The sequence below is a fragment of the Myotis brandtii genome, unplaced genomic scaffold (genome assembly GCF_000412655.1).
Source record: "Myotis brandtii unplaced genomic scaffold, ASM41265v1 scaffold573, whole genome shotgun sequence".
NCBI classification, from domain to species: domain Eukaryota; kingdom Metazoa; phylum Chordata; class Mammalia; order Chiroptera; family Vespertilionidae; genus Myotis; species Myotis brandtii.
The window spans coordinates 2,840,630-2,860,026 of record NW_005370145.1 but is presented as its reverse complement, the minus strand read 5'-3'; the positions used below and the strand labels follow the sequence as shown (position 1 = coordinate 2,860,026).

The 19,397-nt window shown below is 36.7% G+C and overlaps 1 protein-coding gene across 2 annotated transcripts in view; it reads left to right on the top strand.

Moving 5' to 3' along the window:
* LOC102259256 (myosin-1) overlaps nt 1–19,397 on the top strand; it is a 121,035-nt gene that overhangs the window by 73,271 nt on the left and 28,367 nt on the right. The window contains exons 1-4 of one of the 2 annotated variants that reach the window (XM_005878812.2): nt 13,633–13,663; nt 15,174–15,408; nt 16,044–16,187; nt 16,270–16,426. The exons of the other annotated variant lie outside the window; for it this stretch is intronic. Of the exons in view, the coding sequence (XP_005878874.1) occupies nt 15,205–15,408; nt 16,044–16,187; nt 16,270–16,426 (505 nt within the window). The 5' untranslated portion in view covers nt 13,633–13,663; nt 15,174–15,204. Of the gene's footprint in view, nt 1–13,632; nt 13,664–15,173; nt 15,409–16,043; nt 16,188–16,269; nt 16,427–19,397 lie in introns of those variants that run through there. 2 annotated transcript variants of the gene reach the window in all.

Here is a 19,397-nt window from a genome sequence, read left to right as displayed (position 1 = left end):
TGACAAAGTTATATAAATATAGTATTTAAATAAGTCTATAAAAACTACTTAATCCAAGAAGTAAATTGAGCATGTATCAAATTATAAGGTCAATATGTAAAAATAAACTGTATTTTTCCCTGGCCGGGTGGCTCATTTGTTTGGAGCATCATCCCATATACCAAGAAAGGTTGCCAGTTTGATTCCCAGTCAGGGCACATACCTAGGTTGTGGGTCAATGTTTCTCTGTTTCTCTTTCTCTTTCTCTCTCTCTCTCTCTCTCTCTCTCTTCCCCTCCCTCTCTCTCTTTCAAAACAAAACCCATATCCTAGGGTGAAGATTAAAAAATAATAATAAACAAATAACTTGTATTTTTATATTAACAGAAAACAATTAGAAAAATAAAAATTTAAAAATCAATACCATTTACAATAGTATCAAAAATACCACTAAATATTCTAGGAATAAACATAAGAAATGTAAAACTACCTCTACAGTGAAAACTACAAATCATTACTGAGAGAGAGTAAAGAAGATCTAAGTCAATTATATACACACATACATTTATATGTAAATACTAGAGGCCCAGTGCACGAAATTCATGCATGAGGGGCTGGGGGGGGGGAGGTTACTCAGCCCGACCTGTACCCTCTCCAATCTGGGAGCCCTCAGGGGATGTCCTACTGACGGCTTAGGCCCGCTTCCCATGGTTCTCTGCTGTCTGTGGGGCCTGCTTGGCCGCTTCTGGGTCACCACCGGTGATGGACAAGCAGGCCCTGCTCTCAGCAGCTGCCCCCCCGGGGCTGGAGGACTCCAGCAGGGCTGAGAGAACTGGGCACCCCCATCTTGGGGCTATGGGCGCTGCCATCTTTGTGTTGGAGTGGTTGTTAATTTGCATATTACTCTTTTATTAGATAGGATTCAAACAAACATATATATCCATACATATACACATAAGGGGAAAGAGAGATACCATTTTGTTGGATTGAAAGACTCAATATTATAAATCTTTCAATTCTCCACAAATTGATCTAAATATTTAATGTAACCCAAATCAAAATACCATTAGGCATTTTTTTGAGAAACTGTCAAGCTGATATTAAAATACATACGATATATAAAGGACCTAAAATAGTCAAAGCACTCTTGAAAAAGAAGCACAGGTAAAGGACTTAGTCAACAGATTTTTTTTTTTTTACTCCATACCCAAGGATATTTTTTCCATTGATTTTTAGAGAGAGTGGAAGGGAGAGGGAGAGACAGAGAGAAACACCAATGTGAGAAAGACACTTCAATTGGTTGCTTCCAGCATGCCCCCAACCAGGGCCGGAAGCCTGTAATCAAGGTACGAGCCCTTGACCGGAATCAAACCCAGGACCCTTCAGTCTGCAGGCCAATGCTCTATCCACTGAGTCAAACCAGATAGGGCCTTACTCAACAGATTTTTAAACTTATTATAAAGCTACAGTAATTAAGACAGTGTGGTATTAGCATAAGGGTAGAAAAAATATAGGTTGAAGGAACACAATCTATATATATAAAAGCCTAAGTGACTGGCCAACCAGCCAACTGGCTGACTGTCTGGTAGCTATGATGTACAATAACCACCAGGGGGCAGATGCTCAATGCACAGGCGTGGAAACATGGAACAGACTGATGAATCTCAGAGGGAAGGCGGGAGGGGGAAGGGCAGGAAGAGATTAATTAAAGATTTTATATGCATACTAGAGGCCCGTGCACAAATTCATGCATGAGTGGGGTCCCTAGGCCTGGCCTGTGCCCTCTCGCAATCCAGGACCCTTCAGGGGATGTCAGAGAGCCAGTTTCGGCCTGATCCCCGCAGGCCAGGCCGAGGGACCCCACTGGTGCACGAATCCGTGCACTGAGCCTGTAGTAATAGAGAATTTGGAAATAAATTCACTATATATACAGACAAATAACTTTTTACTAAGTTTCCAATGCAATTCCAACATGGAAAGAAAAGTCTTTGCAATAAATGATGCTGGACCGATTAGATATTCATATGGGAAAAATAACTCATACCATATACAATAATTAACTCAACAGTGATAACAAACCTAAATGTAAATCCTAAAATTATAAATCTTCTGAAAGAAAACATAGAAGCATATCTTTGTGATCCTGGGCAAAAATTCTTAAGCAGAATACAATAAGCACAAATACAAAAGAAAACAATGAACTTGTACTCTTCAAAATTAAAACGACTACTAACCAAACCACTGTTAAGAACATAAAAAGGGCCCAAGCTGGTTTGGCTCAGTGGATAGTGTCAGACTGCAGATTGAAGGGTCCTGGGTTCAATTTAGGTCAAGGGCATGTACCTCGGTTGGTTACAGGCTCAATCCACGGCCCTGACGAGAGGCCACTCCCCCTCCCTTCAACACCCTCTAAAAATCAATGAAAAAATACCCTCGGGTGAGGATTAACAAAATAAAAAGAACATAAAAAGGCAAACCACATGCTGGGAGAAAATACATGCAATGCATATATGCAACAAATGTCTTTACTGTATATGAAAAACATGTACAAAACATTAAGAAAAGGAAAATAATCCAGTATAAAGGAACAAAAGACTTTGACAGACACTTTCACAAAGAGGATATGTGAAGGTCCAATAACCAGATTAAAAGATGCTCAATATCACTGGTATAGAGGATACAGATTAAAACCAGGAGGAGATTCCAGTACACATCTGTAAAAATGGCCAAAATCATAAAGACTGACAATTACAAATGCTGGCAAGGATGCTGGGCAATGACATCTCTCATATATTGCAACTCTTATTTTTAAATTGTTTGACCATTCCTTATAAATTAAATACACAACTATGTACCTTTTGATATAGCAATTCTACTCCTTTGGTATTTAACCAAAAGAAATGAAAGATATGTCCACAAAATGAAGAATATCCATCAGCAAAAGAATAGATGAATACAATATGGTATATCCTCACAATGGAATACTACTCACCAATAAGAAGAAGAAATGAACTGGCCTGAGCTCCAGTGGCGCAATCGGTTAGCGCGCGGTACTTATAAGAAGAAATGAACTATGTGCAATAACCTAGATGAATCTAAATAACATTCCTCTTTGGCATCTTATGAAAGGCAAGTTGTTCCCTTTGTCTGAGGATGAGATAATTACAGAGTTTCATATTAGAAAAAGTAGGGATGTCCTAAGTGGCTATTATTTCTCTGCTTTTCCTCACTGGAGAGATAAAATAGAGAAATTGTAGGGCAGAGGGAATCTTAAGAATTGTAAGCTAATTTTTGGCAAGGGTTCACAGAGCAAAAGGATCATTAGAAACAGTAACTTAATGCTGTCCCTGGGCTTAATTGTAAGCAGACACTAGTAAGAAGAGCATGGACAAGGGATATAAGCCAGACCTTGGAAAAGCTTTACTCTAAGATAAAAGAAATGAGTTGTCACTCAAGAATTGTGTAAAAGATATCTGCACACTGGAAAAGGGTTGGAATATACCAATATGCATTAGCAAAATATACCTCAACGTTTAGTTTTCTTATATATAGTGTCCACTAAAACTCTGTACTTTATTGTTATTTTAAGTAAGTTTTTTCATTTACAAGGTTCTACCTTAAAGAAAACAAGTGGAAAATGCATTATGTTGATCCAAGCCTCAGATTAAAGTAAGTGTCAGGTTTCAACCACTGACCCTATAATCAGATCACCACCACTTAACAGGTGGCCACTTAATACAGACAAAGTAACTGAATGGACATTTAAGTTGTTTCCAAAGTTTTGCTATTAGGAGACGTACTAAATGCACAGCCTTGGCATACCTTCTTGTTCTGTGCTTCTGTAGGAAAGACAGTAAGAAGGGAAATTACTGAAATTTTAAATTTCAAAAGATGCAATACATTGACCTGGAATTTACAACATTGGTGGCCATATGAGAGCATCCACTCTCCCACACCACCCTTTGCTACTATCAATTTTTTTTTGTCAACCTGATGTGTTAAATATACTAGTTGTTATTTGATCTTGACCTCCTGAAATTATGTTTTCAAATTTATTGCCCATTTATATTGCTGCTTCTACCAATTGTCTTTTGGCTATTTTTTCTATTTACATGTATCTCCCTTCCTTCTTGATTTAAGAATTTGCTTTGTCTTAATGCTTAAGACTTTAATTCATCTAGAACTTATTTTTACAAATGGTGTCAGGCAAGAACCTAATTTAATATTTTTGAAATGATAAGTCTCAACCTTCCTTTCCCCCCTAGTAATTTGAAACCTTTATAATACACTAAACTGCCATCCCTGCAAGAACCCATTTTGATTTACTTGTCTTCGCCAACTCTAATTTTACACTGTTTTAATTACCGTATTTCTAAAATATGCTTGATGCCAAATAGGGTTGCTTGTTATTTCAACGTCTGATAAAAGCTTATTATTCCCTTAAACTTGTGTTCTTTTACTACAAATTCTAATGTCGCAATTCCCAATCAAGTTGTGTTTATAAGCTGTCTTTTGTGTTTCTAAGCTGTCTTTTGTGTTTCTAAGCTGACTTTTAAGTCTGTTCCCTTCCCATGAAAAATTACCCCCAACCTCAAAAGATTCAGTTTATTTTTTGCTTTCTTGGGGTAAATTTAAATGATTCTTGAACTTCTAAAATTATTTCTATTTCACCAGCAGCAAGCACAGTCAAGCCTACAACATAAATACCTCTTGATTTCATGCCTCTCTTTTCTTTTCCAAGAGCTGTTGGCATAGTTCAGGTCCTCAACTCTTTCCTAAAATAGTACAACAACTGCTTAAGTAGGTTCTTTATCTCTGTCTCACTCCTCCAATTCATCTTCCACGCTGCTACCACAGTTGTGTCTAAAACGCAGATCTTATGATATCAGTTCCTTGTTTAAAAGACTCCAGTGATATCCCATGACTCACAGTGACAAAGGTCTACTTCTTACATGATTTTAAATAGAGTAGTAATAGCCAATATTTAAAAAATACTTTCTACATTGCCAGATAACTGTGCTAAATGCTTTACATATATTTCTCATTGAATACATTAATTCTGTGAGGTGGCAAAAAATTATTATTTTCCTTTAACAAAAGAACTGAGGCTTACAGAGGTTAGGTGACTTGCCTAAAATCATACAAAATAACATCTGGCTAGTCACATTGATATTTAAAACATGGTGCACACCATAAAAACAATTCCAGCTAGTTTGCTGCTTCTCAAGCATACCTATCAAAAAAGGATCTCATAATGGAGATATATATATATATTTGATTTATATATATGGATATATATATATATTTGATTTATATGATTTCATAGAGAAAAGAAGAGGGGGAGAGAGGAACATCGATGATGAGAGAGAATCTTTGATCAGCTGCCACCTGCACACCCCACACTGGGGATTGAGCCCACAACCCCGGGCATGTGCCCTGACCGGGAATCGAACCATGACCTCCTGGTTCATAGGTTGACGCTCAACCACTAAGAAACACTGGCTGGGCTCATGATGGATTTTTAAAGTAGTTACTTGCATTTTAAAAGTTTGATGTAAGATAAAATTACTTAAAAAGGGTGAAAATAAAGGTATGGGAAAAGATAAACCACATATATGCTACCAAAAAATAAAAGCAAATATAGTAAAAATAATATTTTTGGGCCAAATAATACAAAAAGCAGCAGAGATAATTCATGTTTTATTTTTTTAAAGATATAATCTACCAGAGAGATATAATGATCACAAATTTCTGTGGAGTTAGCAACCATCTTTGAATTCTATAAACAAAATCTGAAAGATCTAAGAACCATCATGATAGAGGATTTTAACCAATATCTACTAGAAAAATAAGAGATCAGGTAGGAAAAGCTAAAAACATAGATGGATAACCTAAATAACAAGCTCGATCATAAAGATAAATATGAAATTTTATAGTCAACAATGAGAAATATAAATGCTTTTCAAACATCTAACATATGCATTTTCAGTGAAGGTGATATCACTCTTTGATAAGTGAAAATTAGGTCTGAGGGGTGCAAAAAAAATCTTAGATATTGTCATAGTTTTTTACTCCCTTCCAAACGCAACTCCACCTTTAAAAATACCTTATTGCTCTTCTTGTTAGGGAGAAATTAAATTAAATTAAAATTTATTTAATTAAAATCTTATTTCTTAGTATTTCATTTCTTAGAGAGAAATTAAACTTAACTAATGAATTTAATTTAAGTAATTTTTTTCTCCTTGGTGGGCAGTAATGAAAAAAATAAAACATAGTAAAAAACAATGATCTAAAACAATCACAAAAATTTGAGCCATGTTGGGAAACGAACATTGAGAATACCTCTTAAAGGCATACAATACTCTGGTAACTGTTATTGACTCTGGGGAGAAAAACTAAATAGCTGGGGGAAAGAAATGTGAGAAAAGTTTTACTGTATGTTCTGTGCTTCTAGAAATTTGAAGCATGTAAATGTATATACTACATAAAAAGAAGATTCTATATTGTTTTCATTTTTATTGAATTTATTGGGGTGACACTGTTTAATAAAACCATATAGGTTTCAAGTACAACTCAATAAAACATCATCTGCATATGAAAAAAACTAAATAAATAAGAGAAAGGAATGAATAAAATTAAAAGCAGAATACAATAAAATTAAATTATATAAAGAATAAAGAGGAAGAGATAACTACACAGGAGTTTTTAATTATAAAAGGTACGCATAAAAATTTCAAAAATATAAAATCGTACATGAAATAGGTAGTTTTCTAGGAAAATACAAAATTTACAAAGGGGACACACACACACACACAGAACAGACTAATCAATGGTCATGAAAAAAGTAAATAATAATAAAATGTTTATCCTCCAAAGAGGCCAGAGCCCAAGAAGTTCATGGAGGAACTCTAGCAGACTGTCATGGAACAGATTATTCACATCCTAAAAGCACTGCTGGAGAAAATAGAAACAAATGGGAAGTGACTTGTTTTACAAGACGAGTATGATCCTGGTATCAAAACCAGAAAAGGATAGCAGAAGGAAAGAAAACTATGGCCTAGTCACATATGAATTCAGACGCAGAAGTTCCACATTAAAATTGTAAACTTAAAGCAATAGGGAATTAAACAATATTATATCAATAGGTTTTATTTCATGAACTCCAGAACAATAAAATTGAGAAAACCTACCACAAAATTCACATTATATAATTCATATACCATAAAATTCATTATTTAAATGTACAATTCAGTGGTTTTAGTAGATTCAAAGTTGTGGAATCATAACCACTATCTGATTCCAGAACATTACATCACCTCAAAAAGAAACTCATTAGCAGTCACTATCCATTCTCCCCTTGTCCATCCTCTGACTACCACTAGTCTACTTTGTCTCGATAAATTTTCCCATTCTTAACATTTTATATAAATGAAATAATCAAATATGGCCACATTAATCTGGCTTCTTTCACTTGGCATAGTGTTTTATTTTTTATTTTATTTTTAAAATGTTTTTACATTGATAAGGAAGGGAGAGGGATAAAGAGAAACATTGATGAGGGAGAAACATCAATCAGCTGCCTCTTGCACACCCCCTACTGGGGACTGAGCCCACAACCCAGGCATGTGCCCTGACTGCGAATCAAACCAGTGACCTCTTGGATCATGGGTCAACACTCAACTACTGAGCCATACCAGCTGAGCTAGCATGGTGTTTTATTTTTATTTTTTATTTTTTTTAAATATATTTTATTGATTTTTTACAGAGAGGAAGGGAGAGAGATAGAGAGCTAGAAACATCGATGAGAGAGAAACATCGATCAGCTGCCTCCTGCACATCTCCCACTGGGGATGTGCCCGCAACCCAGGTACATGCCCCTGACCGGAACCGAACCCGGGACCCCTCAGTCCGCAGGCCGACGCTCTATCCACTGAGCCAAACCGGTTTCGGCAGCATGGTGTTTTAAAGGCTAATCCATGCTGCAGCATGCATTAGTACTTCATTCCTTTTTATGCCTGAATAATATTTCATTGTATGAATATATCACATTTTCTTTATCCATTTGTCAGTTGACAGACATTTGGGTTGTTTCTACTTTTTGGTTATTATGCAAAATGCTTCTATAAACATCTGTGTACAAATTTTTGTATAAGCATGTTTTCAATTTTATTGGGCATATTCTAGGAATGGGACAGTTTAATTCATTTTTATGATCAAAATTATTGGCAAACTAGTCCAGCCAAGGTAGCTCAGTAGGTTGGAGCATCATCCTATACACCAAAAACATTGTGTTGTGGGTTTGATTTCCAGTCAGGGCATATACCTAGGTTGGGGTTCTATCCTCGGTCAGGGTGCATATGAGAGGCAACCCATCGAATGCTGCTTTCTCACATCAATAAACATATCCTCAGGTAAGGATTTTAAAAATTTTGGCAAACTAGGTATAAAGTATATAGCAAATATCATACTTGATAAAATATTAGATGCAGTCCAATTAATGTCAGGAACAAGATAAGAATCACTTATCTTGTATAGAATACATATAGAAGTATCCCGGTGTCAATAATATATTAATACTATTCAAAATTGTCCTAAATGTCTTAGACAATGCAATAAGAGAATGAAAAGTAATGTCTAAATTTAAAAAAAGGAGATACAGATTTGTGATTATTTGTGCATAATACATCAAAACCCCAAGAGAATCAAATAAATTATTAGAAGTGATAAGAAAATTCATCAAGGGGGCCAGATAAAAGATAATAGAAAAATCAATAAACTTCAGAAACACCACTAATCTGTTAGGGACTGTGTTTGTACGTAACCAAAAATCTGAGTAAACAGTGTCTTATAAATATTAGTGGTTTATTTCTCTTCACGAAACAAAATTCTTCTCATGACTATCAAAGCTAAGGTCTGATATTCTCTTGATCTTTTTTTCAAGGCTATAGCTCCAACCATGACATCTATTTTCTACACAGGAAAAAAGGATGAAGGAAAGGGAAAGGCAGTACCAGAGGAGTCTGCTCTCTTTTATAAAAGAGCTTCTCTGGAAGCCCTACCTGCTTGCATTTCATTAGCCAAAAAAGTGTCACATGGGTATTTGATGCAAAGAAAGCTGGGAAATGAAGTTTAGTTGGCATACTGCTGCCACAAACAAAAGGGAGATTCTGAGTACATGAACTCATCTGCCACATGCCAGTAACAACAAGTAGGAAGTACATAGGAAAATAATCCCGTTAACCAAAGCCACACAAAAAAACCCTACAAATTCTTAGTAATAAACCTATTTAGAAATATAGAAGACATTCATGAAAAAAACCACACTAGGATCTTAAGAAATGCTAAGTGAAATAAGTCAGACCAAAAAGGACAAGAACAATATGATTTCACTTATATGTGGGATCAAAACAGCAAACAAACAAAAAACCTCATAGATGCAGACACCAGAATAGTAGTTAGCAGAAAAGGAAGGTGCAGGGAGGATGAAGAGGGTGAACTATGTGAAACACCATACGAGGTGACGGAAGGAGACTTGACTTCAAGTGGTGCGCACACAATAGAATATACAGATGTCTTGTTATCAGTTGTACTCCTGAAATTTACATGTTATTAACCAATGTTACACCCATAAATTTAATAAATTTTAAAAACTAAAAAAATGTTGTAAGAACATCTTTTAAAAAGACTTGGAATAAATAGAAAAAATATATCATACTTGTGGATTGAAAGACTCACTATTATAAAAGTATCAACTCCATTTAATTAATTCAATTTAATCAAAATCAAAATCCCAACAGGATTTTCCACATAATCTGATGCCAAATTTCATACAGTAGAGTGTAAGAATTGTCAAGACAACTTTGAAATAAATGAATAATTGGGGGAAATCTGCCCTGCCTGATCAGATATCAAAATATGTGCTATTGGCAACAAAAAATGGTACAAAATATGGAATCCAAATGCAGATTACATTCTCTTTCTCTCTCTCTCTCTCTCAAACATACACACACTGATCTAGATTACAAATATCAGTATTTTCTTTAAAAACATTAGTTTGAAATTATAGAACAGATTGTCTGGTGCAGCTCAGTGGTTGAGCATCAACCCATGAACCAGGAATCGCTGGGCCATAGGTGGTTTCAATTTTTTATTTTTTTTAGGAAATGCCATACTGTTTTCCACAGTGGCTGCACCAATCTGCATCCCCACCAACAGTGCACAAGGGTTTCCTTTTCTCCACATCCTCGCCAACACTTACCATTTGTAGATTCATTGTCTGGTGCAGCTCAGTGGTTGAGCATCAACCCATGAACCAGGAATCGCTGGGCCATAGGTGGTTTCAATTTTTTATTTTTTTTAGGAAATGCCATACTGTTTTCCACAGTGGCTGCACCAATCTGCATCCCCACCAACAGTGCACAAGGGTTTCCTTTTCTCCACATCCTCGCCAACACTTACCATTTGTAGATTCATTATTATTATTGTTATTATTTTAACGTATTTGTGATTTCAAAAAAGAGAAAGGGAGAAAGAGATAGAGACATAAATGATGAGAGAGAAGCATTGATTGGCTGCCTCCTGCACGCCCCACACTGGAGATCAAGCCCACAACCCAGGCATGTGCCCTTGAACGGAACTGAACCCTTCAGTCCACAGTCTAACACTCTATCCACTGAGCCAAACCAGCTAGGGCTATTATTATTATTTTTTAATCCTCACTCAAGGATATGTTTTTTATTGATTTTAGAGAGAGAGGATGGAGGGGGGTGGGGAGGAAGGGGGAGGGGAGAGAGAAATCAATGTGAGAGATAAACATTTATTGGTTGCCTCCAGCATGTGCCCCAATCAGGAATCGAACCTGCAACGTGGGTATATGCCCTGACCAGGAATCAAACCCGCAACCTTTAGGTGTATGGAATGATGCTCCAATCAACTGACCCGCACCAGCCAGGGCACATGCCCCGGTTATGGGCTCAATACCTAGTAGGGGGCATGCAGGGAGGCAGCCGATCTATGTTTCTATCTCTCTATCCCTCTTCCTTCCTTTCTCTTTAAATATCAATAAAGACATATGTGTTTGTTTTTTATTTCAAAGAGAAAGGGAGGATATTGCTATATTTATTATAGCAATTATTTTTTCTGATATATCTCCTTGGGCAAGGAAAACAAAAGAAAAAGTGAACAAATGGGACTATATCAGATTAACAACTTTTTGCACAGCAAAGGAAACCATCAACAAAATGAAAAGACAAACCACTGAATGGGAGAACATATTTACCAATGATACATCTGATCAGGGGTTAATATCCAAACTTTATAAAAGCTCAAACAACTCAAAACAAACAAACACAAAAAACCCCAAACAATCCAATTAAAAAATGGGCAAAGAACTCGAATATACACTTCTCCAAAGAGGACATACAGATGGCCAATAGACATATGAAAAGATGCTCAATGTTACTAATTATCAGAGAAATGCAGATTAAAACCACAATGAGAGATCACCTCACACCTGTTAGAAAGGTTATCATCAAGAAATCCACACATGGCCCTGGCAGGCGTGGGTCAGTGGTTTGGAGCATCATCCCATACTCCTAAAGGTTGCGGTTTTGATTCCTGCTCAGTGCACACACCCAGGTTGCGGGCTTGATCCCTGACAATGTTTCGCTCTCACATCGATTTTTCTCTCTCTCCCTGCCACCTTTCCTCTCTCTCTAAAATCAATAAAAAACATATCCTTGGATGAGGATTAAAAATAATAATAATGAATCCACAAATGATAAGTGTTGGTGAGGATGTAGAGGAAAGAAAACCCTCGTGCACTGTTGGGGAGATGCAGATTGGTGCAGCCACTGTGGAAAACAGTATGGCATTTCCTAAAAAAATTAAAAATTGAACCACGTTATGACCCAGCGATTCCACTTCTGGGACTATATCCAAAGAAACCCAAAACACTAACTTGAAAGAATATATGTACCCCTATGTGCATTGCAGTGTTATTTACAATAGCCAAAATTTGGAAGCAGCCCAAGTGCCCATCAGTAGATGAGTGGATAAAAAGCTTTGGTACATTTACACATTGGAATACTACCCAGCTGTAAAAAAAAAAAACAAAACAAACAAACAAAAAAAAAAACAACAGCAAAAACGAAGGAAATCTTACCTTTCGCCACAGCCTGGATGGATCTAAAGGGTATTATGCCAAGTGAAATAACCCAGTCAGAGAAAAAAATAGTACCATATGATTTCACTTATATGTGGAATCTAATGAACACAATATACAAACAAAATAGAAACAGACTCATAAGATACAGAGAATAGTCTGACAGTTGTCAAGAGGTTTGTGGGGCTGGGTGGCTGGATGAAATAGGTGAAGGGAGTAAGCAAAAACACACACACACACACAAAACACAACAACCCATGGACAAAAACAACAGTATGGAGATTACCAGAGGGAACGGGCTTGCGGGCAGATGGAAGAGCGTAAATGGTGGATAAATGGTGACAGAAGGAGACTAGATTTTAGATTGTGAGTACACAATGCAATATGCAAATTATGTATTGCAGAATCGAACCCTGGAAACCTATATAATTTTATTGACCAATGTAACACCAATAAAGTCAATAAAATTTTTTTTAATTTTAAAAAATTGTGTTATAATTTGTTTAAAGAATAGGGTATAAATTACATTAGTGTTATATTAATTTTAAAAGCAGATAAGACCTATATATTCTATATATATGTGTACTGTATGACCCTATTTATATGTCTATGTATTATTTTATTATTGCATATTGGCATTATAGACATTTTTCTCCTTGCTTATTTTTTCTACACCGAATAAATATTATTTTCTAATGAAATAATAATTTTTTCCATGTTGAGTAGGTAGGCACTGACCCAATGGTGAAAACTCAGTGTAGAATTTCCTCTCACACTGGCTCTGCTGCCCAAGTTGAGACTCCAAGGATGAGCCTGGGCAGTGATCCAAGGGAATGAGTTGGGGGGGTCCCTGTGGTAGCAAATAAGGAAAAGTGGTTGGGGCCCGGACAGCAATTGTCGCTGAGTGTCTGATCATTGAGTTACCGTAGGCATGCATGGAAGAATTTGCCAAAGCGAATATAGCTCTTAGGAACTTACTTTGAGGCCCCACCAGGCACTGTCGAAGATTACCTTCCCAGCATACTAGAAAGTCTTCTTTGCCGGCAGAGAGGCCCCTGTAAAATTATTTATAGGAGATTGGTTCACATACTCAAAACGATATGAATACTTCTAATTATATCCAAACATGCCAAATGTCAGTACAAATTATGCTGAGGGTTCATGCTGCCAAATGTCTTGCCCTAACAAAGAGAAGATAGCTGCAGCATCAGCACATTAGTTCCTATATAAGCACAACAGATCCTGCTGCTTTATCTCCAAGAACCCAGAGGTAAGTGATGGGGGTCTTGGGGCTTGAAGGATCCCGGGGGGTACAAGGAGCTTGCCACATGATCCATCTCTGAGCATGAAACTCTTCCTCCCAACTTTGACTTTTATTTTCATAGAGCTAAGCTTTAGACCAGAGAAATTTTAATTCTGTAACTACTTTACTAGCATTTCAGAGCTTAGAAAATTAAAAAAAAATTGTTGTTTTACAGTGTTAGACACTTCTGAACCTGCATTTTCATCTGGAACTCCAGAGGTAAGACTCAGCTTTATTCATTTATTGGTGACATAGGAAGTTATTCTAATGAAGATGAGAATGGCTCTTAATTAAACACCATTTCTACGTTTTTACAATTATGTTAGATGGTGCTTCCAAGTGAGTGGCTGCATATAAATGCTAGCAAGTCATATTTTCAGAACATCTTATTCTCAGAGACTACCATCATTTGAGTTCCAGGATTAAAGGACCATTTAGGCCAGAATGAATTGTGACAGTGAATTCTCAGCTGCACTTAGATCTGTCCAGGGGCAATGGTCTATTCCATGCCAACCTCCTTCTACTGCCAAGTGTTGAACAATTAAACATTTTACCAAGATTTCTTAGGCACCCGAAAAAATTTTTACCTAAAAATTTAACAAACAAACATCTTGTTAAAACCACAATATTTCAGCTTCTTTCTAGTAATTCACTGCTATTGGTTCTTAGAAAAAAAATCTTTTTAAATAAATCTTTTTAAATAAAAAAGATTTATTATTGGTCATTAAAAGTCACAAGTATTACACCCACAGAGTGCTAAATACAGTACCTAAATTGGAAGAGCTCCCGAGCCCTTCCTCAAGTAATGTTCACCTGAAAGTAAAGGAAGATTCGATCAATCTAGCATACCAATGTTGCCGGGCCTGTCTCTCAATCACAGGACAACGGCTTACATGCATGGGGTGAACTCTTAATTTTTGTCTCTTTTCTTTTTCTGGATGGAAAAAAAGAAGCTGTGGAATTTATATGGAAAGAAGGGGCCTTCTTCATGATGAAGCTCTCATTTCTAACAATTGAAATCTCTCATGCCAAAAGAGTGTCAAAGAGTCTTTGGAGTTAAGGCAATGTTAAGTCTCTTGGTAACAAACCAAATGACAACAAACCCAGAGTACTGAGAATTTATTATGAGGTTCTTTTAACAACCCACTGAGAGATATAACCCCAAATATTAACATAAAGTAGATGTTAAAAATAATTATTTGGCTTATGAGTTTTTAAAAAAACGGCCAACTATAAAGGCAAGGATGTTTTTGACAGTTTTGAACACATTAATCTTCATTTCACAAGACAAACTTTCCTTCCGAATTCTATGATTTCCCTAGCATATGGCAGATGAAAGCATGCAGGGAAAAAAGAAAGGATTAAAAAGTGACAGTTGTTTTAAAACAATCCACCAACAGTTTTAGCTATAGATATTGTTCCAGTTTAGAGATTAAAATGATGCAAGGATTCCGTTCTCACTCAATTGTAGGTACCCAATCCCCAAGGATCAAGTTACATACACTCTGGGAAGGCAATTTTCAAAGTCTTAAAAATGAAGACTCAAATGACAATCTCATTCCACACCAGTCCTGTGTTAGAGTTTCTGTCTAAGAACACTGATAACCACAGTTTGAAAGAATAGTTACAGCCTAGGCAATAGAGGCTCAGCATTTCTTTCATTTCAAATCCTAACTCACATTTTATGCCGTCTGGTTCCTATTTTCCTGCTGTCCCATTTCTTCCCCAGGGCAGAATCCCCTGCTAAATAAATCGCAGCCATGAGTTCGGACGCTGAGATGGCTGTTTTTGGTGAAGCCGCTCCCTACCTTCGAAAATCAGAAAAGGAGCGGATTGAGGCCCAAAACAAGCCCTTTGATGCTAAAACATCAGTCTTTGTCGTGGAGCCCAAGGAAGCCTACGTGAAGAGCGTCATACAAAGCAAGGATGGAGGAAAAGTAACTGTAAAGACAGAAAGTGGAGCAGTAAGTAAAAACCTGGAGAAAAACTTCTGTTTTATTTCTCTATCTCCTCCTTTCGAGTTGAAGCCTTACTGGGTAGGAATCTCTAAGCCTATGGCCAATACAAGCATCCTTGTAGTTCATTTGAGAACATCATATTTGAAAGCAAAAGAAATTCTCAGCAGTAACCTCATTTTCCTGCCTTCCCAACTCCCCACACAACTTGAACCCACTAGTATGGACCTCTAGCATTTCCCTTCAATTCCCCAATCCTCACATTTGGAAGAATAAAAACTAATTCTCCTATCAAATGAAGTATTGTTTACTAAGTTAAATAATGTATTAATATTTCCATTACTGCCCCCCCCCATAAAAATTAATTGTAATGAATGGCAAGGAAAAATAAAAAAAAATGCAGCCTATTAGAATAAGAGTGAAAGGACATAACCTGGTAACCTGGGAGGGGGAATGTGGTAGGAAAAAAATCTTTTTTAAAAGTTCATCATAGGGAACAAATTTTCTTAGCATCAAACTCTGAAACGAGTATCTTTTCATTTCAGACTTGCAGTGTCTGCAAGTATAGGTTATAACCAAAACAGATAAACACAAACCCTACCTCCAATCATTAATACAAACTGGTCTCTTACTTTACTTGCCAGACTCTAACTGTCAGGGAAGACCAAGTCTTCCCTATGAACCCTCCGAAATATGACAAGATCGAGGACATGGCCATGATGACCCATCTGCATGAGCCTGGAGTGCTGTACAACCTCAAAGAGCGCTATGCAGCCTGGATGATCTACGTGAGCGCCCTTCCAATCTGTTTATTGTTTATCTCTGTGAGGAAAAACATGACCCACATGCTGCATTTTCTGCTTTTCTCAGACCTACTCGGGCCTCTTCTGTGTCACTGTCAACCCTTACAAGTGGCTGCCGGTGTATAACCCCGAGGTGGTGGCTGCCTACCGAGGCAAAAAGCGCCAGGAGGCCCCGCCCCACATCTTCTCCATCTCTGACAACGCCTATCAGTTCATGCTGACTGGTGAGTGGGTGATTCATCTGTTTACAGAAATGTAGCAACAGAATTTTAAACAAACAAACGAACAGATTTTTCTGGGCCTTGATTATAATAGTACACTGCAGCCACAAGGGGCATCACTGTTTTCAAAGAACGTTCAGAGCCATAATGACATATGTTCTTCCCAGCAGCCAGCCATCTCCACTTTACAGATGAATGAAGGGAAGAAAGCTCACTGGGCTCACTGATCTGCCCACGCTCAGCCGCTAGACCCTGGAAGCCTAGTTGAAACAATTAACAGAACTCTGTAAACATGTTTGCTTTCCCTATTTTTTACTTTCTGATTTGGATAGAAAAATGTTCCAATAGATTCTTTTTAAATATCCACATGCAGAGCGATCAAGGAAAATAGCAGCTATAGCTGGAACGCTTTGTGAATTCTTATCTTTATCTTTAAACAGCACAGCTAATATTGCCAGCCGTAGGGGTAAAAAAGGGTGAAAACTAGAGCTATCACTATCTTCCCAAAGATTTTGATGCATTTTCCTATTAGAATAAAAAAATTAAAACCGCTCTTTCTTTGAAAATATTTTTTAAATGATTTCAAAATTGGTTATTCCTGTCTTATCAAAGTATAAACAAAAACCTTTGATATGCATTATAGGCCCAAATACAGCATTAAAATCTTTCATCTTCACACAGCAAATTTATTGCCTTTGGAAATGTTCTAAATTCCTGCATTTCCTGTTGGTCCATGGGATCTGAGTGACTGCGAGGGTTTTGTTCTATTCTGTTGTGTTTGTTTGGTTGCACTTGTTTTTAAATTGTCCTTTTAAGGAGAAGAGAGAAGAGAAAGGAATTAAATGGGAATCTTCCCTTACTAACTGGCCAGCAGTTCTATAAGGATTTCATGCCAGTAAACTGTTCTGTGGTTGTCCACAGAAGCGAACTGCCTTCCAGAATTTATGCACATGCTGGCTTATTTTAGACTTCTAATACTCAGCAGCTTCACTAACACTGCCACCCCTGCTACCAAGGTCCCCCCAAGCTTTGGAACTGCTCCAAATTCAAGATTACTTGTGGTTTCCAAACATGATTTACGTATAAAATCATGCAAAACTGTGGCGTTGGACCTGGTGATGTTATTTTAGCATTGCCAAGAGACTAGAACATTGTTTTCTTATCTAGGCTCCCACTGGGTGTAATAATGATCTTTCATTATTTTTCTTCTACTGAAAAAAAAATCAATCTGAAAATGTTCCAAAATCTGTATATACTTCCCTGGACTGAACTTTAAAGTTCTCTAAAATCTGTATCTACATCTAAACAATATCCATATTTGTATCCATTTCTCTGAATAGATTTTTAGATTTGAGAATTCTCTAAAATCTGATCTATCGGTATAAAATTAGAGTTTTAACATATCATAAGATTGGTATAAATCAACTTATCAATCATATAACTAGTGACGATCTTTGTTTTTAATATTTGAAAATGAATATGAAATAAAAAAAATAAAAGTAAATGATAATGGTTTTTATAAAGCATTTTGGAATCCTTCAGCAGAGGAATTCTCTTAAATCCTGAGGATTTTTATAGTAGCAGCATCTGCCATAAGCTTGATATGCCCATATGTTCCAGATACTATCATTAGTTTATATCAGGGGTGAGCAACCTTTTTGTGAGTGCATGCCAAAACCAGCAAAATCTCTGACTCAAAATTCTTCTCGTGCCAACCCCTAATTTTTTGAGAACATGTTACGCCTACTTGATATCTCTTAAGGTGTACGTATGTGAAGAACCTTGAAGAAATAATAAAATTCATTTGAGTGACAAAAACACAGTATATGATGATGAAAAATACATTTATTTTTTTAATGTATACATGTACACTGATAGTCCGACAGAAAACTTTATGACTCCGTTTGATATTATCAGTGGGACTTTTGCTGCTGCATCACTGATGACAGAGATTTTACATCAGGTTTATATTTCGTGACCTTCAGAGATATGCAGGAGCTACTACTTTCATCCGTCAGGCTACTCCTATTATGAGACTTAACAAAATTCATCACTGAGAACAAAGATTCACAAGCGTATGTGGATGAAACCAAAACACTGGTCGGATCTAGGAAGGCAGGGAGAGTTAAGGCAGAGGCATAGAAATTGCTCTTCCCCTCTCTCGTCAATCCATGTCTATGGTCTTTAAGATAACTTGTTATGTAAAATTATTTATTTATCTAAGATGCACCTACACTGAATTTATTAAAAAAATTAAAAAAGTCGATATTAAGAAAAAAATTGTAAATGGAATATTATAAGAGAGGGTTTCGCGTGCCAGCAAAAGTTACTGGCGTGCCATGTTTGGCACGCGTGCCAGGGGATGCCCACCCCTGGTCTATATCCTTCTCTCCAAGAGACTGAATGAATCCATTGGATAAGTGGTGGATAACTAGCCAGACAAAATTTGTGCATGCATAAACTAATATGAAAGCATACACAGGATATCTTCTGCTAGATTGGGGGAGAGGGGGATTTCCCCCCCCCCTTTTATGTGAGATAACTAGTTATTAGTGACCTGAGAATAATTTTGGAATAATTTCTACTAATATCAGCTCTTAAACTAGCTGTACTGATCTGAGATTGTGCTTATTTGTAATAAAAGTGAAGTGAATTTCTAAAACAATGCCTTCCAAAAAAGGTAAATGAACACAAACACAATTCCAGAACCCTTCCTTATTTAATATTACCAGCAGTCAAAGTAATGATATCTAGAACTGAGAGGGGAACAGGTAGCAGAAAAATATATAAACTAGAAGTTAGGCCTGAATATCTTTGTCCTTAACAAGCTATGTATTTATTTAAAAAGTCACTTATTCCATTCTGGGTCTCAGCTTCTTTATCTGTTAAAATTCAAAATTCTATGATTCTTACTGAAGTATTTACATATGAAATTATATGATCCCTGGGGTTTTCTCTAAAACAATCTAGTGAG